The 26,618-nt window shown below is 49.9% G+C and overlaps 1 protein-coding gene across 1 annotated transcript; it reads left to right on the plus strand.

Moving 5' to 3' along the window:
* On the plus strand, window positions 1-26,618 carry LOC148222322 (axonemal central pair apparatus protein HYDIN-like). The gene is made up of 19 exons (XM_088172237.1): window positions 1-35; window positions 1,128-1,252; window positions 2,593-2,797; window positions 5,638-5,830; window positions 6,033-6,164; window positions 6,926-7,025; window positions 8,250-8,368; window positions 9,530-9,753; window positions 13,303-13,376; window positions 14,858-15,090; window positions 15,898-15,998; window positions 17,239-17,374; window positions 17,818-17,982; window positions 18,850-19,002; window positions 21,465-21,703; window positions 22,192-22,357; window positions 23,650-23,859; window positions 24,724-24,852; window positions 26,508-26,618. Exons 1-19 carry the CDS (start codon window positions 1-3, stop codon window positions 26,616-26,618), a joined length of 2,850 nt encoding a protein of 949 aa, XP_088028363.1.

A 26,618-nucleotide genomic window follows, 5' to 3' on the forward strand; every position in this document is an offset into this window, starting at 1 on the left:
ATGGCTGCTACAGCAGTAATAGAGGAGTCTGGTGGGTACAGCCCGGGGTGGGATGTAGAAGTTGCAGGGGCTGATTTGCACTCAGTTTTTCAGTCCTGACAACTGAGTCCTGAATTTGGCTGGATCCTCTTCTCCTGATAATTTGAAAGTAAGAAGATACTTTCTTTCTCAGACAACCCCTGAAGTCACCTCCAGGATTGTTATTCCCATTCTGCCATTTGAGGGCAGGCTCAATCTGGCTCTGGGGCTGCTGGGGCTTTGTCTTTCTTGCCCTCTCTCCAAAGTCTCTCGTGCAGCACATAAACATTGCTGGCCCAAGGCTTCTCCATCAGCCAATAGCAATGTTCTCACTAGTGGTAATGGGAACAGGTCAGGCCCATAACTGCAGCCATAGGTCCTTAATGAGCAGAACCTGAAGCAACTTCATCAGCTGTCACTATTGGCATGAGCAAAGTTCAGCTTGCCAGATATTCTCTTTATTTTTGCATGTGATGCATTCATCACCAAACTCCCAGAACACACTCTTAAGTGACAGATTGATCACCAGCAAATCACCAAGGCCAGGAACTTCTGTTTCCTCAATGGGGCTGTAGAAGAGCACCAAGCCCAGCAGCTGCTGGGCAGAAGCACATTTCACCTGAGCTGTCCCTGAGCATCAAAGCACAGAGTCTTGTGTTTGTCAGGCTCAAGAGCTCTTTACCTGGTGACCAATCCTAATTGCTCCTGCTAAATCCAAAGTGCACCAACACATTTACATAATTATTTCCAACACATTACACAGTTTCTCTGGTGGGCCAAGCGAACTGTTACCAGCCTGGATGGCAACCCAGAGTCCCAGACTGCATTGCTGGTAAATACACAGAAACCTCCTGTTCTGCTTCTTTGATGTGCTCCTGCCAGAGTATGGGGGAGATGAGGTCGTTTTATCCCACAGGATCTTCTGAGGGCTGGATCTCCTCACAAGTGGGTCAGTAGCTGTTTCTGATCCCGTCTGTTCTGTCTGTCTTCTGTTGACTGTCATCTGTTTGCTCCCCGCTTGCCCAAGTGAGCTGAAGTGACCTGCACTGCAGAAGGAGTACCATCCCCAGATGTCCCCCTGAGTCCTGATCCCTGTCTTTGTGTTGCAGTCCTTTCTCCGTGGTTCCAGCCAGGGGAACTCTGGGCGCCGGTGACACCATGCAGGTGACAGTGGAATTTCACCCGCTGACTATTGGTGACCATTCCGCGTCCCTGGCAGTGTGCTGCAACACAGGTGAGTGCTGGGCCCTGCACAGGGCACAGGACAGTTCTCCACATCACTCCCTGTTGTCACATCTTCCTCAATTCCCTCTAGATGTTCCAGCTTTCCAGCAATGTTTCCAGCAATCCCCTCCCCTGTTCCAGCTTTACCCTAAAGAAAACTAAGAACTCCCTGGTGTTTAGGGGGTTGATAAAGTGGATCCCCTCTAACAGGGCTAAGATTTTTGGAATCCTGTTTTGCTGGCAGTTGCTGAGTGGAGGAAGGAGGAACCCTGATTCTCCACTATCGTGTGGCTATGCCTGGGAGAAGTTTGATTTTATTGCTGAGCAGTGCTGTATGTGAGGTGTGAGGTCTCCAGCAGACCCTCTCCAATGCAATGTATTTCTTGCACACCTCTGTCCCGTATGCTGCTTCTCCATTGGCTTGTCACAGACCCTTTTTCTAATGTTGCCCTCTACACATATATTTAGTTTCTGTCTAATAACATTTTCAGGCCCTCAAGTTCCTGTTTGGTGACAAATCAGGACAAATCTTTCCTCGTCCCCATTTCCCAGGCCATTCATGCTGTTGCGGACCTCTCAGATCTATCTCCCATTTGATTTCTAGACTGAGGAATCCCATTCAATCTTCATATAGAAGCTGCTCGGTTCTTATTAATATTTCCTTTGTCTCTTTTTTATTTCATTTTAAATGCTCCAGTTGGGTTTTGAGATCAGAACAATATAAAGTATTTCAAGACTGATGTGGCTGTGGGTTTGGACAGGGAGATGATGATGATTTTCATGGTGTTCATTTTGTAGTGGTTTGTCACATTGCAGAGCCGGGCTGGTTGTGTTTCCTTGCCCGTGTCCCCTCCTTCGGTGGGCTGTCACTTCACTTGTTCCTCTGGGCCTCTTTTTTCTGCCCACATGCCCCCAGGCATATTTGCTTGTCAGCAACAAAGGATCCAAGGGATCTGGAGAGACAGGAGTCTCGTGGGGTACCCAAGGGACACCCTGGGCAAGGCAGGACTGAACAGGGCTCCTCAGCGTCACCTGAAGGACTTTGATGCAGAAATCCCAGTGATCTGAGTGGGTCACCTGAGCACATCTGACCAATCTCACTGTACCTACTGTCAGCTTGGGGCCAAATCTCTACAAACACACTCAGAAATAAGGTGTTTAGGGAGGTGCCCAGGACATCCTCACGCCGTACATACAGAGCTGTCAGGATGTGACAAATGTACTGATCCATGGAACTGCTAATACAGCTAAAAGCTGTGACACTTTCTAGTGCAACCTGTTGTTTGCTCTGCTCCTTGTGCTTCCATCAGCAAGTGAGCTGAGCAAAGACTCCTCATTGCTTTGTTCCAGGTGAAAAAAGCATCCAGACAAACCTTCACGGAGAAGCTGTAGATGCCAACATTGGGTTGAGCACATATTCCATGAAGATTGGGAAGACTTTTATCAACACGTCAAACTATACAACCATGTTCATTGAGAACAGGAGTAACATCACAGCCCACTTCCAGTGGAAGACTTTTCCTACTGAGGAAGATGAGAATGAAGAGAAGAGGAGGTTGGTTTGAAAAATGCATTTCAATCAGATACATGGCCCAAGACTAAAACTAACATATGGCCTCAGGGGGGTGTTGGTGCTTTTGAATGGTTAGGCCAAGTAAACCATCTCTGGCACTAGGGTGTGTGTCCTAGGCTTCAGGAGCTCAGCACTTAGCATTGCAGTTCCATGTCTATTCCAACCAAGGATGGCATTTTGGGAAGAAAGGTTGATTGCAATGACTGGATTTCTGCAAGTTCTAATTGGGCTTTTGCCTCTCTAATCTTCTTCCTACATGACCTGGCAACATCCTTAAACATTTCATGACTTGCCAGCCCCTCTTTCCTCTTTCTTTTTTTTTTGTTTTTTTCCCCCTTAGTTCCTTCAAAAGCTGCTTGCTCATCCAGGCTGGCTGTCTTGCCTGTCAGCTCGTCTTTCAGCACACAGGGACAGTCTGCTCCTGTGCCTTCAAGACTTCTTTCTTGAAGTATGTCCATCCTTCCTGGACCCCTTTGTTTATAAGGGCTGTTTCCCAAGACACTCTCCAAACCAGTCTCTTGAACAGGCTGAAGTCTGCCCTCCAGAAGTCCAGAGTGGAAGTTTTGTTGATGCCCCTTCCTTGTTTCACCAAATATTGAGAACTCTATTATTTCATGGTCACTGCGCCCCAGAGACAGTGGTGAGCAGATGAAGTTCATTAGTTATTAGGGAATTTCCTGGTGCTATCTAGTTCCTAGACCCCAGGGAGGCAGCAGACTCCCCTGTGGAATGAATCCAGTTGATACACAGGGCTCTCAGTTCCCCTTACAGGGGAGTCACCTACTACCACTACCCTTCTTTTCTTCTTAATACTTGAGGCTGTGATCTGTCTGGCAGATGAAGAGCAACTGGGAGACTTTCCAGACAGAATTTTTTCCTTAGTGCCATCTGCCTGACCCTCTGGATCCAGGGCCTCATACCAATCCTGTCAGGGCACCTGGGGAGGTGATGGGGGTCAGGATGGAATTTTATTATCTCCCTAGCAGAGACACATTTCCATTCCCCACCGTCTCCTAGGTGTCCTCTTTCTGCCTGATCGCAAGAAGGGCAGAGCTCCTCAGACTCCAGTGAGCTTCTCTCAGGGTTGGAAGGGTGTAACTCCACCAGTTAATTTCTGTTTCACTCTCCCTAATGCTCCTCAGCCTTTGCACTTCTTCCTTGAGCTCTGCCACCAGACAGAGCAGATCATTCACCTGCTCACACTGCACGCAGGTGTCTCTTGCACTATCCTCTGATACTAACACCAGGCTCAGACCCTCCCTGCAGCCAGGGCCCTGGACAGCTGTGTCCTTCCTGGGGGGTTCTGTTTGAGTTAGTACACTCTTGCTGGCAGCAGCAATGGCTTTTAATCATTTGCTGGGGAAAAAAAAAAGCAGAAAGAGGAAAGAAAGAAAAAAAACCATGCAATCACCTCACAACAAGCCAAAAGACACAACTCACTACACAAGGAGGGTGGGTGGCTGCTCCCTTTCTGCTCAGCCTGTTTGTGTGAGCTGCTGTGCAGAAACTGAAACAACACCGAGCAAACTGCTGTGCCAAACTGCTGTGCCAAAACTGCTGTGCCAAAACTCCCGTGTGAAAACTTCTGTGCAAAACTACCGTGCCCAAATTGCCGTAGCAAGCCTCTGTTTCCTTCGGGCCAGGTCTCTCGCACTCCCCAGAGCCATTTTAAATTGCCTGCAAAGGACCGGGAGATCGAATGGCTGGCAAGAGGGTCCTTTAGTGCCCTGGGTTTCTTGGTTCTGCACTGTTCTCTATCTATTACACAGTGTCTGACTTCCATACAAGCTCTCTGTGTTAAAAGAAAATCCCATTACCTTCTCTGGCTACTTCCCTGGGCTGCTTATTTCCATTTTTCCCACTAGCCTGGAGCCCAGGTGATCTATTTTCCCCTCAGAAGCAACTAGGTTTCCTCAAGGTCAACTTCCAATTGCTTTTGGTTTTGTGGGTTTTTTCCCAATTACATCTGTCTTCATGCCAGTTAGACTGTCACGAGGACATTTTGTTCTTCCTGACTTCCAGTCTTAGGGATGGTTTTAGCTCCAAAGCCACTATCCTGCTGTCACAGAAGCTTTTGGGATCGCAGAGCAGAGAGGACTTGTTTATGAGAGGAGATAGTGCAGGATCCTTTCCCTCTCAGGACATTCTACTATCGTGTACTGGGATGGGACTCAAAAAGCTCTGGATCATGAAAAGGTCTCTCCAGGAGTTTGCTGTCTCCCTCCTGCACAACCAAGTCTCACCCCCTCTCAGAGCCTCTCTTTTCATGCATATAAAACCCTGAATGTCACTGAAGGGATGTGGTGCCTGAATCCATCCATTTCCTTTGGAAGTGCTCTTGTGAAAGACAGAGCAGGGAACGGGGCAGGTCCAAAATGGAAGAAACAAAGAGTGATGATGCTGGTAACACATAGCTGCAACCCAGCATCGTCTCCCCTTCCCAGGAAAGTCCTGCAGTGGGTGCTCCGTGATCTTTATCTGCCTCCCCCGAGCAGCTCAGTGGTGGGAAAAGCCAGTTGAGGTGACTGGTGGATTCTCCCTCAGTTTTGGCAGAGGCTTTGAGCCAGGAGGTTCTCCTGAGGGATGCTGGCTTTCCAAAACTCTCCTGAGCTAGCAGGTGTGGAGTAAAACTACCTGCTGTGCCAGTGGACAAGTTATCCTCCGATCCATTTGGGACCCCCATGGCTTGTGGTCAGCCCTTGCTGGGGAGCTGCTGCTGCTCCTCCTCCCCAGGTGCTTTGCTCTCCTGCACTCACACTTCTCTCTGCAAGTATGTGGCTTATTAAACAACCTGCTGGCTTTGTCTCTCCCTGTGGCTGCAGGCAGTGCTATTTGCTGCAGCCACTGAAAGAGGTGCCACCGGACAACTTCATCGAGCAGGAAGATACAGAGCAGGAGGAAGGCTCTAGTGAAGATCACACTGCCCTCCTGAGCTACATGGTCCAGGAGGAGATGGAAAAGGTGCAAGAAGACCCCATGCTCTTCTCTGATGACATTTTTTCCATTGAGCCAATGGTAAGTGATCGCTGAGAACCGAATCTTCCTCCTCTTCCTCCTTCTCCTCCTCTTCCTCCTCCCACCCATCCTCCCCCGCCCCCATCCTGCCGGCTGCGGTCACTCGGCAGATCCTCAGCTGGCTCCATGTGCTGAGAGGGAAGTCATGGAGTTTCTGTGTGCGGCTGCAGAGCTCCCTGCTAAAAGCATTTCTGCCCTGCAGGCTCAAGGCAAGACTGGGAGCCTGACAAAGCCGAGCTCTGCTGCCAGGGCTCGAGCTCAAGGGCACTCGGTGCGTGTCCTTGCAGTGTCCACAGGGAGCAGTTATTGTAGGCAGGGGCTCCCCCGGCACGTGGTGCGTGGGGTTTAGCACAGGCTGTTGGAGCACTGCCAGTTCACATATTGACCTGAAGCATGCGTTGGGTCACTGGGAAAAGGAGGCCAAATTCAGCCCAAGGTTCATCACAGAAATGCCAATCCCTTCCTGTAACCATGACTTGCACTATTTCTGAGTCTCCCTTCCAGTGCCATCTGTAAGCCTGGACACAAAGGTGGAAGGTTGAAATGGGCCTCTTGAATTCTCTTGCACACAGGGACAGAAAACTTTTTCTTTTCTGTTTATGCAAGCAAACCCCCCAAGTCCTCCCATCAACCAGAGCCTTGATTCTGAGTATTGGTATTGTGAGAGATGAGGAATGCCTGGTGGCTGCACGGTGCAAAATCCCTTCTCATCTTGGAGTAAAACCTAGAATAATCCTAACGTCTGCTTTCTTTCAAAACAGGTTAAACTAATATTTTTATTTCCAAGGAAGGGTTCTCTTCTTGAGAAGAGCCACCAGTGCACAATGGCAGTTGCATACCACTGTAGCTGACAGCAGCATGATGTGACCAAGAGCCTGTGTCAGAGCAGTAGGAATGTTGTGGAGAGTGGGAGCTGATCAGCTGAGCATTAAGAGCTTCCAGCAGTGTGTTGAGCTGGGGTTTGAAGTGTTTCCTAGGGCTCCTTGTGTTGTTCACTCATCACTAATGCTCTAAATAAAGGCTTACGGGACTGTGGTTGAAAACAAGAAATGCGAAGTTTGAAGATTAATGCTTTGCTGTCTCTTTCTGATTTAGGAGGGAGAGATCAAGCCGAATTGTTCGGCCGAAATCAAGGTGACCTTTAAACCCCTAGAAGCACTAGGGTATCTAAGTGTGGCTTACTGCAGCATCTCAGGTACAGCTCCTTTCCCCTGCTTCTCTCACCCACAGTGAAGCCATGGTGCAAGGCCGAGCCCGCTGGGCTCCCCTGTACCTGTTGGGAAGAGTCCCTGGTCAGCAGGGCAGTGCTGGCACATCCCCACTGTCCCTGCAGCTTCCATGGAGTCTCTCGTGCAAGGCCAGGGCTCAGAACACCTGTGTCTGGGTTACCGATCCCACAACAACGCAGGCAGTGCAGGGAAAAGTTTTCATGCTGTGACTTTGCCAGCATTTCCACAAAGGCCAAAGAGCTAGAGAGCAGAACAGCTTTAGTGAACCAGCACTAAGTCCCTCTAGACCACTGACCTCCAGGATGGCTCCATGTGACATGGATCCATCATCAGAGGGAAGGAGCTGAGTTAGAAATGTGCTCCCTGACCCTGGATCACATCCCACTGCCCAGACACCACCAGACCAGAGGTGGCTGAGCCCCACTGAGCCCAGGGTGTTTGTAGAAGGACCACCCTTGGCCAGCAGCTCCTTCTGTCCCTGTGTGGGAATTGTCCCCTGGCAGCTCTGGCTGTGGAAATAGAACACAGTGCTGAGTGTCAGAAGTTGAGGACTTTGGCAACAAAATCCTGTGCTACTGGGCCAGGTAGTTTGGCAATTGCCAAACTCTTTATGAGCTTTGTGCCTTCGGCGAATGGATTTCAAATCTCCTCTAAGTGCATGGGAAGGAAACCATAGAATCATAGTATGTTAAAGGTGGAATGGACCTTAAAGATCGTCTAGTGCCAAGGCCTGCCATGGGCAGGGACACCTCCCACTAGATCAGGTAGCTCCAAGCCCCATCCAGCCTGGCTTTGAACACTTCAGGGCTGGAACCTCCACAACTCCCCTGGGAACCTGCTCCAGTGTCTCACCAACCACACAGTAAAAAAATGTGTTCCTATTATCTAACCTACATTTTCTTTCTTTCCATTTTACTCATGGCTTCTTGGCCCGTCACTACAAGACATCAGAGATGTTTCAAACTCAGCAAACTGGTGGCTAAAATTGGAAAGCAGCCCAAGGAATGGGTTAGAAATTGGAAGTCAGCCCCAAGGGATATCTCCTGAGAGACGAGAAGGGTCCATATCTTCTCCTGCAGCATCAGGAGTTGGTTGCATCCATCTCAGAGTCAGGGACTGGCATTGAGGCAGCCTTGAAAATACAGTATAACAGAGGGAATTTTTGTACTGAAATGGACATCTCTCCGCAGGCCGTGAGAGCAGGCTGCCCCTGCGCCTCAGAGGGCAAGGCCAAGGACCCTTGGTTGAACTCAGCTGTCGTGCACTGAACCTTGGGAACATTTTTGTCAACACCACCTACGTCTATGAGGTGAGCAGCAGGGCTTGGGATGGATCCTGATGGCTCCTGAGGCAGCAGCAGCAGCAAGCCTGGTGGACCTGTGGAATTCCTGCCAACCTGGGCAGTTGTGAGCAGGGGATATTTGACGTTCTGGTCAAATCTGGGGGGTCACAAAGGTGTGTCTGTTGTTCATGAAACGCCAATCCCTGCTTTTGGGCAGCCTTCCTTGGGGATCAGCTGGGAGGCTTCCTGCAAAAGCGCTTGACACATGAAAGCAACACTGGGTCAAAAAGCTGCTTGCTCAGAGGCTTTTGTGGCAGCTCCAGACACAAGGCACCTTTGTACTGAGCTCTTCAGATGCAGCTGGAACAAACTGGCCACGTTTGACCTTCAGTCCATGGCAAACAATTTTCAGTCAAGTGTCTCCTGCTTATTCCTGGAAGTCACAGGAAAGCCATCCAGCCTCCTGGCTCAGTGCTGGCCCTTACAAAGGCCTTGGGAGTTCTTCCCCTTGCTGACCAGTCCCTCACTTCAGCCTTGGTGCATCTCTGACTGTAGAAAGAGAAGACTGTCCCTGGGAATAAAGCAAAGGATTTTTCTACCTATTTGCCTCCCCCTCAATAGTGTCAAGTTTACAAAAGAAATAAAAAGAGCAATTGAAAGAGCTTAAAAATGAGGCACTACATCATGCCAGATACTTTCAAGAGCTTGGATGTGGAAAGACATGCTGAGTTTTCTTACCAAAAGATGGTGCTGTCTATGCATATGGATGCTCATGCCTCATTACCAATGTATTGTTTTCATGATATGGGAAAAGGTGAATAAGTTGATGGTACTGCTGGAGCTGTGCTGGCTGGGACAGCAGCAGCTCTGTGGTGATTCACTGTGCAGCTGCAATCACCCCACATTGCTCTCAGGGCCAGGTCTGAATGAGCTTGGTGATGCTGACCAGAGGTGGACTGCTCTGTGTCCATGGGATAACCCCAGGGTGATTCCAGTTATGTGGAGTTACCACTGCTTTGCATGAAAACCCAAAGGCAGAACTTGTCCTGTTGTATTTTTTTGACTTCTGCCATTCAGCAGCACAAAGCATCTTCTGCCTTTCCTGGGTGTTAGTTGCATCATTAGACAGTAACTCACACCAAGGGAAGATTCCACATGTATTTCCATTTTATTTTCTTGCTGCTGCAGGTGACACTGATGAACCATGGAGCTATTGATGCTCCCTTCACCTATATCCAGACAACCGCAAACGTGGGCTACTGCTTCAAATTTGCACCTGAGGAGGGCATCATTGCACCAGGTGGGATCCAGACCATCCAGATCTCCTTCAATGCCACCGTAGCAGGGAGGTTTGAGGAAGAATTCCAGTTCTCCGTGGCTGGATCTCCTACGTCTGCAATCCTGACAATCAAGTAAGGGCTCTGGGAACTTGGTGGGCACATCTGCAGCTGTCTCTGCGACATCCCCCACCTGCCTCATTTTGGGGTTGAGCAGAAAAAAAAAAGGTCTTGCCTGAGGCCTTAATCTCTGCTCTGATCCTGGCATTGCCTTCATGTGGGGGTGCGTGCTGCCATGTGTCGTACCTTGGAGCTGGAATGACTCCTCCCTGCAGGAATCTCCCTCTGCCTTGGGCCGTGGCAGGCAGTGGGATGGATCAGCTTTGGGCAGTAGCTGCTCTGGGATGTCCCACCTGAACACCCAGCAAGGCCCCGAGGGCGTTGGAGATGGGCCAGCCTGGGTGATTCGGCACCAGCAGCAGTGATTTTTAAAACTTCCCTTAAGAATCCATCCCAAACGGGCAGCAGCAGCCTCACCTCACCTGTCATGGCCATGCTGTGGGGGGCAGGCTGTGCTCCCAACTCCTGTGCAGAGAGTGCTCTGGTGCCTCCTTTCTACAGCCGGGAAAGGGCTGATCCCATGGGCATTATCCTGTAGGCTGGTACCATTGCAAGAGATAATCCTGGCCCAGCAAAAGGGAGAAGGGGTGATAGCAGGGGAGGCAGAGCTCAGTCTCAGGACCACAGCAGCACGAGGGCTTGTCCCTGCTAGCCTGAGCCATGTGCTGGTAGCATGATGTAGTGTAAGCAGGAAAGCTGATGCTGGCTGCTCTGGAGCTTTGGAGCTACCTGCTGCTGTTGGGAGGCCCTGACTCAAGGCAGTAAAGAAATGAAAGCAATCTGCAGTCGATTATACCAATAATATAAGGGAGATGGATAAAAAAGAACAAGAAAGTTATTGCTTAGCAAGAGAAAAGCGGTGAGTAGGTCTGTCCATAGTAGAGAAACAATTATGCTGGCTTTGTTTTTGGAGGAGAAGTACTGCTTTTCTATTTTGGGAATCGAGAGGGAACCTTTCACCATCAAATAATTGATTCTCCTCTGTCCCTCCCCCAAACTGGTCATGGGATGTTATTGCATAAGCAGCTTTGTCCTTGAGCAAGGGCAGGTGTCTCTTGTTGAGATGTGTAGAGCAGAGCCAGTGGCAGTCCTGTAAACACAACAGAAGGCACAGTTCACTGGTCCTTGATTTTTAACCAAAAGGCAGAGTAGGCATTGACTGGCATCAAGCATGAAATAAACTCGTGAGTGTTGTGCAGCTTCAAGTGCTCATTTCAGCGGATGTTGGTGACTTTTGGAGTCTGCTGAGATCAAGGACAGTGAGGTGGTGTGGTAGATTCAGGACATGCATGTCCTATTGCTCTTGGCTGTGCCAGCTGGTGCACTGGTGACAAGCTGGTCAGTTGCCGGTGGGTTTTGGGGTCCCCTTGTGATCCCCAAGACTGCCAAAGCCATCCTCAGAGACAGGGCACGCTTCCAAGCCTTGCCTGGATAGAATCTAGCTCGGAGCTCCCCCTCAAACCAGTAGAGTGAAGAGATCGGAACATGAAGAGAGGGGCAATTCCATAGTTTATTCGATGAAGGTATCCAGTCTAGCATATTCAACGGCTGGGCTTTCTAAGGTGGTTTGGTATCTTTTGAGGGTTTTACATTTTGCACCAGTTACCAAGGGAATTCTGCATTCTGACCAATCCACGAAGGATTTGACATTCAAATCTAGCCTATAGATACTAAAGGAAAACGAACCACTAAACCAGACCACTAAACGAACCAGAAAGATAACAGGGGGTTTGAATTCCTTTTTTAATTTGTCATTTAACAAGCAGTTTCTTATCTTTAAGCTATGGTTTTCCATGGGGCCTGTTCTAGGAACACAGAGAGGTTTCCTGCTCAATGAATGTTTTCTGCTCCCTCCACACTGGTCCTGTCCTGAACTGGTGCACCTCACTGGGTTCCTCTGAGAACGGCCCGTGCTTTTGGAGCCCAGAGCACGCTTGCTAAAAACAAAAAGTAGCTGAGAAAACAGGCAAAGGATGGGTCTTGGCATGGAAATCTGAGGGAAGGTTTCTTGGGTCTTGAAGGCAGTCCAAGGACAAAGACAAAACTGGGTTGAGGGCACAGGGTTAAATATGGGATGAAAGAGGCAGGTCTGAGGGTCAAGGTCCAATGGGGACAGGGAAAAGTGGTGCAGAGGAGCGACAGCCAAGCAGGGGAACCAAAAGAATAACAGGGGTGGAGCACTGCAGCAAATCAGAGCCAACAGAGATCAGGAAAGGGGAGAACATTCTAGGAGGAATACAAATAAGGTGAACAGGGGCTGAATAGGGGTGGAACAACTGTACAAACCAATAGAACTTAAGACATTAACATGTGCCTGCAAAGGCCTATGGGAGGGAGGAACTTCTCACCGTAAGCTTAGAGTGCTGTTTCTCCTTGCCTTCTTCTGCCCCTCCAGAGCTGGTGTTCCAGCCCCAGGGGCAGACTCTTGAGCCTCCCTACTTTCCTCTAGAATTCACCTGTTGACTGTGTAGAACTGTTGCTGCTGTTTTCAGAGAATGCTTGGGTTTTCATGTCTCAAAACTCTGTAATGATTGTGTGGGTCAAAATCTCCTGAGAAAGCTCCTCCATGGAACAGCAGTTGCAGCTAAGAAGTAGCAAAGCAGGAAAGGCTGGTTACAGAAGTTTGTAGGGACACTTTGTCACAATCCACTGTTAATACAGGCGGGAGTCCTGCTGCTTCATGTGATCTCAGGGGTGCAGAAGACACAACAGGGGACAACAATCAGTTTACTCAAAACAGTGCACTTTTATTGAGTGCCAACTACTCAGTGTTTGCAATAGAGGGGGGAAATATAAAAGGAAACAAAGTAAAGGGAGAGAGAGAGAAAGAGGGGAATGGGGGAACAGCTACCAACAGATGAGACGCATCCTCGTGGTCCGGCCAATAGACGTGTCTTCTGCAGGGACTTCTCAAAAATCTTCTTCAGACAGTCACTTTTTATAGTCTTTTTCCAAAGGGAGTGGTGTCCGGCCAAGAGGTGGGGAGATTTGTGGGCCATTGTGAGGTGCTCTGAGAAGCAGGTGCAGGCATACAGAACATGCAGTTTTCAGTTAGTGCCTGCTCAAAAGCATTGTACCGTGGACAGCACACACACAAACAATCACTTGGCAAGCATCCACCTCGACCAGGCCAGAACTCCTGTCCAGAAGCGGGTGGGAGTCCTCGGGGCCTTAGCCTCTGCCCTTGCGACAGTCGTGAGGCGTATGAGGGAAAAATTCCAGACCAACTCTTACACACCTTTATGTGCATCACATTACAGATGGGGAAACTAAGGCATGGAGCCATGTCTGAGTGTGTTTTCAGGGTCCTTCATGGGACTACCAACAACTCGGGGACTTTTCCTGCCTGCCCTGTGGCCAAAGCCCCATCAGTGGCTGTTGGTTGCATGCCACTGGGCTTTATCTGCCTCCTGTCCACGTGGACACTGTGCTGAGCACGTGGTGGTGTGTTGATTTGAAACCCACAGTGCCCCTGACCAGGTTTTATGCCCCAAGCCACGATAGCCAGACACTTTGCAATTCCCTTTAACCAATTCATTTCCTCCTCTGTCCTACTCATCGCAGGGGATGTGTCTCTGAACCTGAACCAACTTTACACTTCAATGTCAATGAGCTCGACTTCGGTGACATTTCCTTTGGTGAGTGTTCCCTGGGCTTGGACACAGCGTGAGGGATCTGTGCATTCCAAAATGGACCATTTGAACTTGAAAACATCCATCACTCATGTTCTGCCACAGCAGCCTCTTCAGGGTGTGAACTCCAGGGCTGCTGGTGCCATTGTGAGATCAAAGAGTACCAAGGAATAGAAAGGGAGTATTTTCTGGTGTCTCTGTCCTGGTTTAAAAGACAGCTGTCTGCCAAGGAAGGCGGGAATCTTCCCGGAATAGAAAGATGACCCCCACACAGCCACAGCTAGCAGAAAGGAGCTGATGGAGAAAAGACGAGAGGGGTCTTCTGCATGGAGTTCTGATGGAGGTTTATTGTGGCCACACACTAAAGGGGTCCAGGAGCAGTAGAGCCAGAACAAAGGAGATTCAACGCTTAAGGCAAGAAGGGACAGACTAGAACACGAGGGTCCAATGGGCTGAGAACACAGGGACGGTACAAAGCTGGGGCAAAGGGCAACAACCAATAAGGAAACGGGGGTGGAACACTGTGGAAAATTTGAGGCAATGGCTAAACAGGGAAAGGAGAACTTCCCAGAACTGGGGAGGGCGTTAGGGATGACATAACTGGGGTACATTAACATAGAGGAGCAAAGAACTGTGGGGAGAAACCCTTTTTGTCGTCCTGAGTTAAATGCCCTTTAGGCATGCCTGTCCTTCCAGGGCATGGAGATTGGTATCTCCCTGGCAGGCCCCTGGGCCTCCACACCGCACCATACGTGGCTCTATCTCTGGCTTTCCAGTATGGAAAGCAAATCTCAGAGCTAAAGCAGAATAAAACCTTGCAGGCAGCAATCACAGTGAACAGCATGGGTATGATGTCCCTGTTTGTTGGGTGAGATGGGACATGGCTCCTGATTGCTAATCTCGAAGCAAGGCTCACGTTTGCCCCCAGCTGAGTGGGCTCTGAGCCGTCACGTGCTTTGTCTGTTTGGCCCGAACCAAGAGATACCTTAAGGATCCTGCAGAGAGAAACTGCAGTAGGGTGCTTTGCATCACGTTCTAGTTCCTGATTCCATCCTCGTTCTTTTGCTGTAGCTTCTCTCAATGACAACTCGCTGTTTATATCTCTTGAAAATGGTGGGAGTGTTGGCAGACTTAACAGGGAATTTTACAGCTTGAATTTTCAGAGTAAATGCTCGGTCTGGGTGCATACTCATCAGTGACAAATAACTCATGCTGGTTTGGGGCAGGTGAGGGAGCTCCTCTCCATCAGAAAGAGAGAAGCTTGCAGTGTTCAGCAGGGCTAAGACTGGGCATTTTCAAGACTGCAGTCTGCAATCAGTGTCAAAGAGAGCTAAGTGACAATTAATTTCTCATGCAGCTTCTTTGGTGAGCTGTGGTTCAGATAATAAGGAGCTAAACCCCAATCACACTTTTATCCTAGCAGGATATTCCCACCAAGAGTCGTGACATAACTGGTGCCTAAATGGATATTTGTGTCCTTTTCCTAGGCTTTCCCTCCACCAAGACCTGCCGCCTCACTAACCCCTCCCCAGTGCCCCTGAGCTTCAAGCTCCGCATGTCTGACGACGGCACGCAGCCTGCTGTTAGTAGCTTTGACCAAATACGCAACGACAGCGACCCATCCTGGACAGAAGGAATTCATTTTTATGTGGAGCCAAGGGAGTTTACAATGAATCCCAAACAAGGGACCATCCCTCCCCAGGGACACCAGGATATCGAGGTATGGGAAGAGTCCAGCAATACGTGCTTCAGCACCAGGGCTGAAGCTTCACTGCAGTGTGGGAGGGCTTTAGCTCTGCTGCCAGCTTTGAGCATTGTGTGAGGAAGAGATCTGCACTGGCCTGAGGCCTCTGTTAGCTGCCTTACTCGGGATATTCCTCAAGGAGCATTGTTTGGTTTCCAAAACCGTATGCCGAGATCACATACCATATAGTCAAGTACTGAAGCCATTCTTGGGGTTTTGAGAGTAATTTCTTTGATTGCAAATGGGCAGAGGAAGGATGAGGACAGAGGGTGGCAGCTAGAGAGATGCCATTGTATAAAGCAGTTTCCTTTTGTTCTTGGTTTGGCTTCTGCTGTCCTGGGGAGCAGAATGATTTGTGTTCCCTGCAGGGATCTCCAGAAGAGACAAAACATTCTGCAGCTACGAACTGCCCAGCACTTGCTGGGCCACCCTTTGCCCTCAGCTTCCTGCTGTAAAGCTCATTCTGTGCAAGTCAGCAGATTTCCTCTGCATTTACGTCATTGTAGTCAGATGAAAAATTGGCGCCTTAATTTGAATACAGTGGTGTGGAAAGCTTTAGTCTAATGTTTTCATTTAGCTGACCCTGATAGCAAGGTGTGTTGATCAAATCTGGTATTGCCAGAAAGCTTTTGTTACTCTCACAGACTGTGCTCTACACATGGACCAGCAGAAGAATTAAGGCCAAATCCTCCCTTTCCTTATCATGCAACAAGAACTGGAGAATATCACATGTGGGTAATGAGCTTTTTAAAGGAAGAATTCACTGCTCTTCTCTTCCACCAGGTGACCCTGTGTTCCAACACCGTGATGGAATTCTACCGGAGAATGCTGGTGGACCTGGAGGGTTTTGGCAGTGGAGTGGCATCACTGACCATTGCAGCCAGGTACCAGCACTTCCCTGGCCTCCCCCAGCACACTGCCTTGACCAGGGTTTGCTGGCTCAGCTCCCATGGAGAAGTGTTGTTTAATGGCCTCATGTTCTGCCCAGCTGCATGTGAGAACAGCAGTGCTTGGAAAGCAGCCTGTGGTGAAAAGCACCGCTGCTCACAGCCCAGCACGGTCCTGGGCCTTTTTCTAAAGGGACCAGGAATGATATAATTTCTTGGCCTGGTTTTTGGTGCTTGAGGTGCAACAAATTTCCCGAGGGCCTCCTCTCCTTCTTCCTGCAAGAGGTGGAGTTGTGCTGGCTTGCAACTACCCTGCATTGCTTTGGGACACACCAAGCAGCTGCTGAGAGTCAGGGTCTGCTTCTGTTCATGAGGGCACGTGACAGCGGGGAAGTGGCTCACAGCAAGAGTGGTGAGGGCAAGATCTTACGAGGGATAAACAGCCCTTGATGTGGCAGGCCAGCTCTCGTTTTTCTCCTTCCCTCTGCTTCCCATGTTGAAGCTTTAATGTTCTCAGACTTAAACCAAAACTTGTTCTTGCTGCAGCCAAATTCTATCTTGCTATGCCACTGTGAGCATCAGTTTATGACAAGAGGGATGCAGTTCCCTGGTGCTCTTCCCTCTCCCAGGCAGAGCCATCCAGTCAGTGCCTGGGCTGCAGTTTCGTTAAGCAGGTGTAAAATTGGGGACAGGCAGTGCATGGACCTGTGAAGGACTGAGAGAGCTGTAGGAACTGGGAGGGGGTGATCACCCACTCTGTAGGGCAGGTGGTGTGCCGAGCCCTCCAAGGCTGGGGCAAACAGCTGAGTTCTCAGGCAGGGCAACAGTGCCATGGGAGAGAAGGGAGTCATTTCTACTGACACACTAGTTGTGTGTTCCTTGAGCCTTAGTGAGCACTGATCCTTTTTGGGAAGGCTCCCTCAGAGCTCATGGATCACTGGGACTGTTACAGGAGTCCTTGCAAGCCTTCTTGGGTAAAGGAGGGGCTGAGGCAGCTGTGGGACAAAGTGCTCTGCCTAGGGCACTTGGCAGCCTCTGGCTGCTGCCTCTCAGGGTTTGCCCCTCCTTGACAAGACATGTTTGAGTGGGAAGACTTTGAAGGCAATTGATCACTGTAGGGCTGTTAAATGTCTGTTTGACAGTGACAAATGTATTATGCTCCATTTCACAATCTTCGGGGGTAAACGTTCTCCGTTCCCTCAGTATCTCTGATTCTCTTGGGGTCATCTCTGCCCAGATGTCTCGTTCCTGAGCTGCGAGTGTACCCCCACATGCTGCTGTACGATGAGTGCCGCCCGAAGGTGCCATATGAGAGGAAGTTCCTCGTTGTGAATGACACCGACCTTCCTGGCTGCTACGGGCTTGTTCCCCAGGTTTGGCATCGCATCCACCTCCTCGTCGCAAAGATGACTGAGGAGATTATTAGGGGGAAAAAGGGTTTGGATAAGACCTTGCTGGTTTCAGTCTTAAAGATCTGCTGAGAACAGGATCCTACATGAATGCAAACATTAGGATGAAGTTTAACCTCCTGAAGAAACAGTTTATGTTCTAGTCTGCAGGGTGATTTCTTGTGGGAGATCTTAGAGGGTTGTGAAAAGCTGCTGCCAGCCCAGACACCAATGCCTGTGCTGGCAGCCTCCTTGCAGGAGCCCTGAGAATGCTAAGCCTACAATTCTTGCATCTTCTTTGTGCCTTTTACCTTTGTCCTGGGGATTTTTAAAAATGTGTGTCAGTTGCTGTTATGGTGGATGTTAAGGAGTTTATAAAGTTTCTTCAGAGGTCTCTCTGAAATTGCATTTGATTCTGTCCCTTCTAGAAACTCATGGAGGACACTCCTGTGTTCTACTCCAGCCCCCAGCCCTGTGGGATTGTCCAGCCTCACAGCATTGCAGAGATTCCAGTTGTACTCGAAGTCCAAACATTGGGCGAGCATCGCACCAGTGTTGTTATCGGCGTGTTCGGGGATGAGAGAAACCCACGGGTGAGTGCGAGGGGAGATGTGTGCCTTTGTGCAACTCGTCCTGCCAGGGTGCAAAGTGTACAGGGATTCTTCTGGGGAAAACAGGCACAGGCTGCTGTGGAGGCCAGAAGGGATTGGTGGTGTAAACAGCTCATGCCTTACATTACAGCTGGTAATCTCAGTGTCTGACACAGAATGTAGTTCATCTAAGCTGGAATTGAGGGTCATTTTAATTGACTAACCTTTAAAATGCTATTAACTTTGGAAACATCTGTTTTAAAATGTCTTCTCCTCTCTCTGAGCACAAAAGAGGATGTGAAAGACTTCTGGGAACCTTGAGCTTCCTGTAAAAGAAGGGAAAGCTGGCAGTTGAAGAGTAGTTGCAAGGATTTAAACGTGTATTACAACATATGGAAATGATGATGCCAAATTCCCTGGATGACGCCAAACATCTGAACCTGGGCCATTGTGGCACTGCATGTAAATCAGTCAACAGGAAGGACAGGCAGTGCCGGCTGTGCCAGGGAATCTGAAGTTTGACAAAACAGTTGCTTTCAGGCTGCTTACCTTAAAGAGGAGGGTTTCTCCCCACCAGAATAACCAGTTGTTTAACTGTAGCCTGCTCTTAACCAGAGATTTCTTGCAAAGCTTTTACCTTGGGATCAATAATTTGTAGCTTGAAAGTTTCTCTTACCTTAATCCTTTTTAATTTAGAGATGAGTATGTCATTTTTTTTCCCCAAAAGCCCAGCATTTCAGCTGGAGAGTGGTAGCTGTCCCTAAAGAAATAACTTGAGAGGGGTTGAGCTGTTTAAGCTTTTTTTAGGTTTCCGTGTTGTGGTTTGTTTTGGTTGTTAAAAAAATCTTTCTCGCCTGCTTCCTGGAACAGAGTGTAGTATTACAGAGCACTGGACGGCTGGCAGACATCTACCCAGTTCCAAGGCTGATAGAGTTTGGCAGGATCCCAGCGCTACAGCCTAAATCACAAACTTTTAGCCTCTTCAATGAAGGTCTTGTCCCTAGAGACTTCAGGGTAGAGACAGTAAGTATCTGGGGGGCTGTTTTCCAGGGAAATGGACTGGTCAGAAGCAGCCATGACTTGGTTTTTATATGCAACATTTCCGTATCACCCTGCGTGAGAGGAGGCAAGATACTCCAATATTCCATCTGAGCGAGGCAGGAAGAGCCTGGCTCTGGAGGTTTTATCTGGGGCACCCCCCAGTGAAATCAGGTGCAGAGATGTTGGAGCAGAAATTAGTCTGGATTGTGTTGACAAGTTCTCCCTTAATTTTAGGGAAGGTCTTTAGCTGTGCGTGTCACATTTTTGGAGCTCTGAGATCAGGAGAAACCTGTGGTCCTGTGCTCCCCAGAGAGCATGGATTTCCCTGTGGTTTCCCTGTTCCATCTACGTTTGCTTTGTGCCAAACTGCTGTTAATACTAGAGAGCCGAGTGCGAGGTGTGTCCTCAGGCTGCTCGTGAGGAGGCAATTTTCACATCTCCTGTGGGTCATGCCAGTTGGGCTGTCCACACAAAGCCCCGTGTGGGGGTAGACACCCCACAGCCTGTGACCTCTGTGCCTGACGTGGTGCCCGAGTTCCCCAGCTAGCTCCTGAGCCCACGCCGAGAGTGGCTGCTCCCTGACCAACAATGGTCTGCACAGCAGTAGAGCAGGGCTTGCTCTCTACAGCACACAGATACATTGAAGCACCGAGGACAGAGGCAAAGACCAGAGAGGGAACTTTTGCGTGGAATCCCAGGCAATCCATTCCAAGCAGGGCTCAGGGACAAAAGACACACACTGCCTGTGCGGGGGACTTTTCTACAGGGGAGGTTCTAGGGGAGGGTACAAACTCTCAACCAAGAGGGGGAAGACTGGGGAGGAGCACGAGGCAGGGTTTCCAGTACTTTAAGCAGTGAGGAAACATAGCGGGAGGGAGCAATTTAAACAAACCAATGGGGCTTCCAAGATTAGGGGATTTCTGCAGGGGATTTCCAAGCAGGGGGTTGGCACAAGCAGAGATTGACAGCTTGGCAGGGGGAAGGGGCAAAGAATATTCCACAAGAGGCAGGTACAATGTGGGATTGACAATTCAGGAGCAGGAGGCACAGAGAACATTCTATAAGAAAGGGTAGGTCTTAGGGAAGATTGACACCTGGGTAGGAGGGTACAACTTAGGCTAAACCTACAACCTAGGGGGAACAGGAGCAAACCATTTAAGAAAAAACACACCTTTGGGGAGCAGCTGCTGAGAAAGGCTGCTTAATATGTGGAGGCTGCATAGGGCAGAAGGAGCTGGTGTTGCTCCCCTGGCATGGGGAGCAGGGCTGGTGCAGCCAGGAAGGGCTTGTAGACTGGGGCTGGGGCTGGGTTGGGATGTCTGCTTGGAGGGGGAGACCTTTGAGGAGCTGGAGGTTTGTTCTTCTTCATGCTGGGTGCGTTGAACTTGTGGAGCTGGATACAACCTGATACTGTGGACTTCAGTCCGTGGATAAAGCATCAGAGCGTGTGGGAGAGTCCAGGCTCAGCCTCCTGAGCCAAGGAAGAGGGGCGTGAACTTTTCCTCTTGCTGCTTTTCCAGCTGTTTGGGGGATAAATGCAACCTTAAAGTGAGGGATTTTTCCAGGACAGCTTTCTCTAACTCCACAATGAAATTCTGCTTTCAGCCTCTGCAGGGAGCAATGCACCTTGGCTGGCTGGGCCTGGCATGTAAAGGATGGGTTTCACATGCTCGTACCAGGGCTGGACCTGCAGAGCTGTGTTTGTGCAGCTGTGCTGCTGCAAGGCCTTTCCCCCTCCCCGGGGCTCTCTTGCCCAATCCATGAAGTCCATGAGAAAGCAGATGACAAGAGTTCTTGGGAAGAGTGGGCCATGCCCACCCATGACATGTCATTCAGTTTTCTTCTGCTTCCTGCTTTCCTGCTCGGCTGTAACCATTCAGAGGTGACTTTTCCAAAGCAGAGGGCACTGGGGCACCTCTCTACAGCTGATGATCAGTGGGAAGTGAGGGCTTCAGTCCTTTAGGGGATGTTGAGAAGCACTGATGGCCCCTCGGGAAAGAATAGTCTGGTGTTGGGGTATTGCTCAGCTGGCTTTGCAGGCTTATTCTTCAGGCTCTCAGCAGTGTCCTCCAGCTGTGTGGTTTCTGGAATGGCATTTGAGCAGTCCTGGCTTCCTCGGGCCTTAAGCCTTTGTAAGAAGCCAGGAGAGAGAAAGCAGCTTTCCTTGACACATACTCCAGAGAAAGACTGGGAAAGGAACACTCTCCTGAGGATAGGTGTCCTTTGGGTCGGGTAAAACTGGCTTAATTAGGTGAGTCCATTAAAGGAGAGGAAAATACAGGTGGTATAAGCTCTGCTGTTGCCTGATACTGCTGCTTAAATTTAGGGAAATTGAGCCTTTACGATTTTTATCCTCCCCTCTTTAGTCTTTCCTTTTCTTATATAGCACAAGACAGCAGGCTGTATGGTTTCCATCCTACATGCATATTATGCTTGTCTTACAGGTTTGCAAACCCCACTGCTACATTATTGAACCCAGACAAGGAGTGATCCCCACTAGGGGCAAGATTCCTGTGACTATCACAGCAACCCTGGATGACGCTGGGCTTGTTGCTGACACTGTCCAGCTGTTCATTGGGAACAGCCTTTGGACCACATTTATGTTGGTGGCTGTGGGCACTGGCACCAAAATTGTCACAGACAAACCATTCGTCCCAGAGCTCAGCTTGGGATGCCAATTCAGGTAGGAGATCTCTCCACTCCCACCTCTCCTCCTGTCTCAACAAGGAGCAGTTCCACTGCTCTCAAGGAAACATTCCTGATAAATACCTGGTAGAGCTGCAGAGTTTCTAGCGTTGGGCACTGTGCTGGCTCATCACTGGCCGGGTGTGCCCCTTGGTGACTCAAATCTCACCTTTTTGCTTGCCTTCTCTGTCTTTTCCTCTCCCACTGTGCTTTTTGCATCCCCACAAGGTTTTAATCCCTGTCCTCTGTAGTCCCTCGATGCAAGCAGTTGCAGCTGCCTGCACCAGTGCTACTTCAGTGCCATCATCGCTGGGCTGCCTTTAGAACAGACCTGCTCCAGCCTGGATTAAGAAGGGCTGGATCAAACCATTTCTCAGTTCAAGGCACCAGCACCCACCCAGCAGCTGCATCCTGACCAGGAGCTACTCGTGCAGGTGTCCCTTCCTCCCACAGCAGGTCCCTGTTCATAGCTATGTTATTTTCCAGGTATGAGCATTACCCACCTAAGTTCAAACCCCAGCCACCAAAGGAGAAGAGAACGAGTTTGGATTACTCGGCGTTTCAAATGAGACGCTTCAAGATTAGAAATGGGGAGGACCCAGCCACACCCCTGAGAGAATCGTGGGATCCTGCCCAGTCTTTAGGAGCAGAGGTAGATTTTCTTGTACACTACTGCTTGTGTTGCCTCCCCAACTTACCACCAACAAGTAATGCTCTTGCTGACCTCCCTTTTTGCTGCCCTGCTGTCCTGTGCCTTGAGAATGGGCTGGGCAGCAGAGCCAGTGGTTGGACATGAGGTGTGTGGGAGGGAGAAATAGGAGAGTTTTCCTTGGAGAAGACTGCTGAGATCCTGCAGACCTGTGTTGAGTGTGGGATTTTTTTGCCATGTTTTCTTCACAATGTAAGATGAGGCTTTTATCTGCATCATGATGACAAGACCTCCAGCTTTTTTCCCAGAGCAAGCTGTGATGAGTCCTGATCTCCATGTAGCCTCTTCCCAACCCAGCCAGACCACCTGTTTCCAGGTGTCTGCTTTCACCTGACAGCTGGTATTGCAGTGGTGGCCCTGAAGCTGTCTTACAAACGGAGACTTTGCAAAAGTGGCTGTCTCTTCCTCCTAGCATAGAAAATGGCTTGTTTTTCAGGTGCCGCCACATACTTGTGAAAAGTATTACGTCCCACTAGGTTTGGGGGGATTCAGGTTATCCGCGGATGTACCACAGAGTGCCCTCGAAGTGGAGAGAGTAAGAGGGAATCTCTCTCTTCCACATTTTCAGTGTGGCAAGCAGGGCTGTAGCTCCCAGTCCCATTGGTGGCCCTCAGCATTGCACACAGAGGGGCCTCACATCCCTCCAGACCCATCACAAAGCGCTGCTGAAACAACTGGTTGTTGGAAAGGCTGTGCAGGACATGTAGGGCTGCCCAAGGATGCTGTGCAGCACCTATGGAGGGCATTGCTCCCCCTGGACCTCATCAGGTGGTCCATAGGAAATTTTTGCAGGAGCTTTTGCTGTAGCACCTTGAGAATGCAGCATATATGTCAGAGAGCGAGGGGAAAAGCCTCAGGAGTCAGATGATCTGGGCTGGAGTCCTTCGCTGACATCCCTGAGCTCCAAGAGCTCTCACTTTGAGTCTCTTCCTTTTCTAAAAGCAGTAAGAAATGCTTTCTAAAGGCAAGCTGGGCATCCGAGAGAGTTTCTACTGCCAGGAGACATCCAAGTTCACTTGAATGTACTGGATTAATGAATGCATTGATCTGTGAGTGTGGAAGAAGATTTTCCCCATGGTCCCTCCATTGGTCAGTGGCATGGATGCAGGATGACATCAGGGTGATTCTGGCTGTGTTTGAGGAATAGGCCCCTCTGGCTATAGCTGCAGTTTGCTCCAAGATGCTCTTCTGCATCCATTTCCACACTCAACATCTCAATCTCTCCTGTCCTCCAGGCTTTCAGTATCCTGCCACAGTCGGGCGTGCTGCAGCCAGGAGAGAGACAGCAAGTCTCCTTCACCTTCTCTGGCCACCCCAACACCACTGCTAGTGTCACAGCACTGTGCCACGTGGAGGGAGGCCCCACCTACGAGGTGGGGCTGACTGGGGAGACCTCACACCTCAGCTACTCCCTGAGCCAGCGGGAGATCAACTGCGGCTTTCAGGTACCACACATGTGCCCTGGCACAGCTCCCTGCCTTGGAACCACGGCCAGCGGGTTCCTGCCCACCTCAGTCCAGGGCTTTCTTCCCTTCCAGCCCCTTTGTTGGCTCTGGGGCTTGGAAGTACAACCTTTGAGGGACACATCCGGCACCCAAGCTGGTTTAATATGGCCATCTCCAAGCCTCTCTAAGATGTTGGGAATGCCTCTTTTTCAGGGTACCTAACACTGCCTCTTGCAGCAAGCAGGGTCCCAGTGGGGATCCTCTGAGGGGCATGTCCCTGCGACATCCCTTTACTGATCCACTCCTAAAGCCTGACCTCCAAGGAAATGCTCTTGTCTAAAGCTCTTGCTTGATCCACACATTAATTAAGGGAAGAAGTTATGCTTTCAGTCACTATAGTTGGAGAGACTGTCTCAGAATAATCCTCACTTCACTCTTTTTCAGTTGAAAACCCCCAGATATTTCCAGCTGCTGGCTCTGTCTGTGTTGCCCTGTGACGCCCTTGTTGTGTGTATGTTGCTTGCCAATACTTAAATGCAGGTGCCTTTTCTTCTGAGACGCCTCAGTGTTGTCTCTACTTCTCCTGGCTGTTGGTGACCCCTCAGAGTGCAGAGGGCCTGTGTCCCCTGGTTCATTTATTACTGGCCCTCACATGGTTGTTAGCACACCTCTGTGTGCTGCCAGAGCTCCTTGGTCCTGTGCAGGTGCCCTGTGCCTGGGGGTTCCTTAGGTTCCCAGGTGCCCGTATCTGCTCCCTGGTCTCTGCTCCCATGATGGGTGTGCTTTCAACCCCGGGAGAGAGGAAGGAGACTCCCAGCAGCAGGCCTGGGTCTGTAACTTCCCGCTCCTATGCCTTCTCTCCAGATGTTTAATAACCTTCATCACAGCACAGTCACCCTGGCGAACACTGGCAAGATTGAATTCAACTGGGTGCTAAACCTTAGCATTGCAGAGCAACATCTGCCTGGCGTGTTTGTGGTCAACCCCACCATTGTAAGTAGCACAAGTGACTGACCCCAGCCCTGTGTCAGGTGGCCCAGGAAAAAAAAAAGGGAGGGAGGGAAGCGGGGGGAAAAGTCAGAGGGGAAAACCCCAAACCCAGCCATTAGAGAGAGAGGGCTGTAAGTAATTTCTGCTGGGGGCAGAGAAGCAAGTGTTCTCCTGATAGACTCCCTCGTGGCCTTGGCTGGTGGGTGGGTGGCTCTGCTGTCACAGGGCAGACACCAGTGGGAGGCACAAGTGTGCTGGTCACTTGAAGCAGTGCGCTTCACTGGGTTCCTCTGAGAAAGGCCTGTGCTTTTGGAGCCCAGAGCATGCTTGCTAAAAACAAAAACTGGCTGAGAAAACAGGCAAAGGATGGGTCTTGGCATGGAAATCTGAGGGAAGGTTTCTTGGGTCTTGAAGGCAGTCCAAGGACAAAGACAAAACTGGGTTGAGGGCACAGGGTTAAATATGGGATGAAAGAGGTGGGTCTGAGGTTCAAGGTCCAATGGGGACAGGCAGAAGTGGTGCAGAGGAGGGGCAGCCAACCAGGGGAAACAATAGGATAAGAGGGGTGGAGCAATATGGCAAAACATAGCCAATGGGCATCAAGGAAATGAAGAACATTCCAGAAAGGGTACATACAAGGTGAACAAGGGCAGAACAGGGATGGAACAACTGTACCAACCAATAGAACTGAAGACATTAACATGTGCCTGCAAAGGCCAATGGGAGGGAGGCACTTTCCAGCCCAACCTTGAGGGGCGTTTCTCCTTGCCTGCTTCTGCTTCTCCTGGTCTGAAGTGTTACAGTCCCAGTAGCAGAGTGGTTGTCCTTCACAGTTAGTGTCTTGTGCTGCTGTAAGGGGAACAGAGGAGAATTCTAATTGCTAGATTTCTCAGGTGAAAGTAAATTGCAAACAAAGCAAGTATTGTATCTGAAAAGTCTTTCTTAAGAAAGAAAGAAAGGGGGTGGTCCCAATCAAACCAAAAACGGCAGGGAAAAACTGGCAGTGCTTGACTGCTTTTGTATGCTAAGATTCCTCCCATAACCCAGCCCTTTTAGGAAGACTATTGGTCAGATGGGTAACATTTTCCTGGGCTTTGAGATCTGCCCACCTCCAAGGGGGAAGTCTCTTGCAGCCCCCCAGAGACGGAGCCTGCCTGCATTTTCTCCTCACAACCTCCTTTACGCATGGGGTGTGTTAAGGGTCCCAGCATGTGTACAGCCCCTGTAGTAATTTTTCACCCCATATCAGGAAGTGGATCTATAACATATGTTGTGGCATAAATAAAAATTTACTTGGTTCCTCACAGTTCCTCTGGGGACCCTGACAGCTTAGATCTCAGGTTGTGCTGGCACCGGAGTGTTTCTGAGGGTCACCTTAGCCAGGCTGTGTGATCACACAGGACATAGTCCTTGGCCCTGCCTCCTCCCTGCCAGTGCTAAGCACCACTTCCATATCCCTTACTAGGCTTGCTGCTCCCTGCCTCCTCCAGCTTTCATGCTGTACTGCAGCTTTGTGGGGCAGTGAGGGGGCCAGGGAGCAGCAGGCCTGGGAGAGCAAGGAGAAAAATTAACAGCATCCCACCACTGACCAAGCTGCTCAGTCCTGCCTGGATGTCTTTGAGCCAAAGCAGCAATCCTGCCTTTGTCCCTCCTTGCAGTGGGAAGAGGAAGCCGATTGGCTTTCCCATTTCTTCATGCCTGTCTCCTATAAGGGATGCGAGGAGCTGCTGGCCCTGCTGAGTGCAGGGACTTCTCTTCCACGCCAGTAG

Source organism: Sturnus vulgaris, chromosome 12 (genome assembly GCF_052056855.1).
Source record: "Sturnus vulgaris isolate bStuVul1 chromosome 12, bStuVul1.hap1, whole genome shotgun sequence".
In the NCBI taxonomy this organism is placed as follows: Eukaryota; Metazoa; Chordata; class Aves; order Passeriformes; family Sturnidae; genus Sturnus; species Sturnus vulgaris.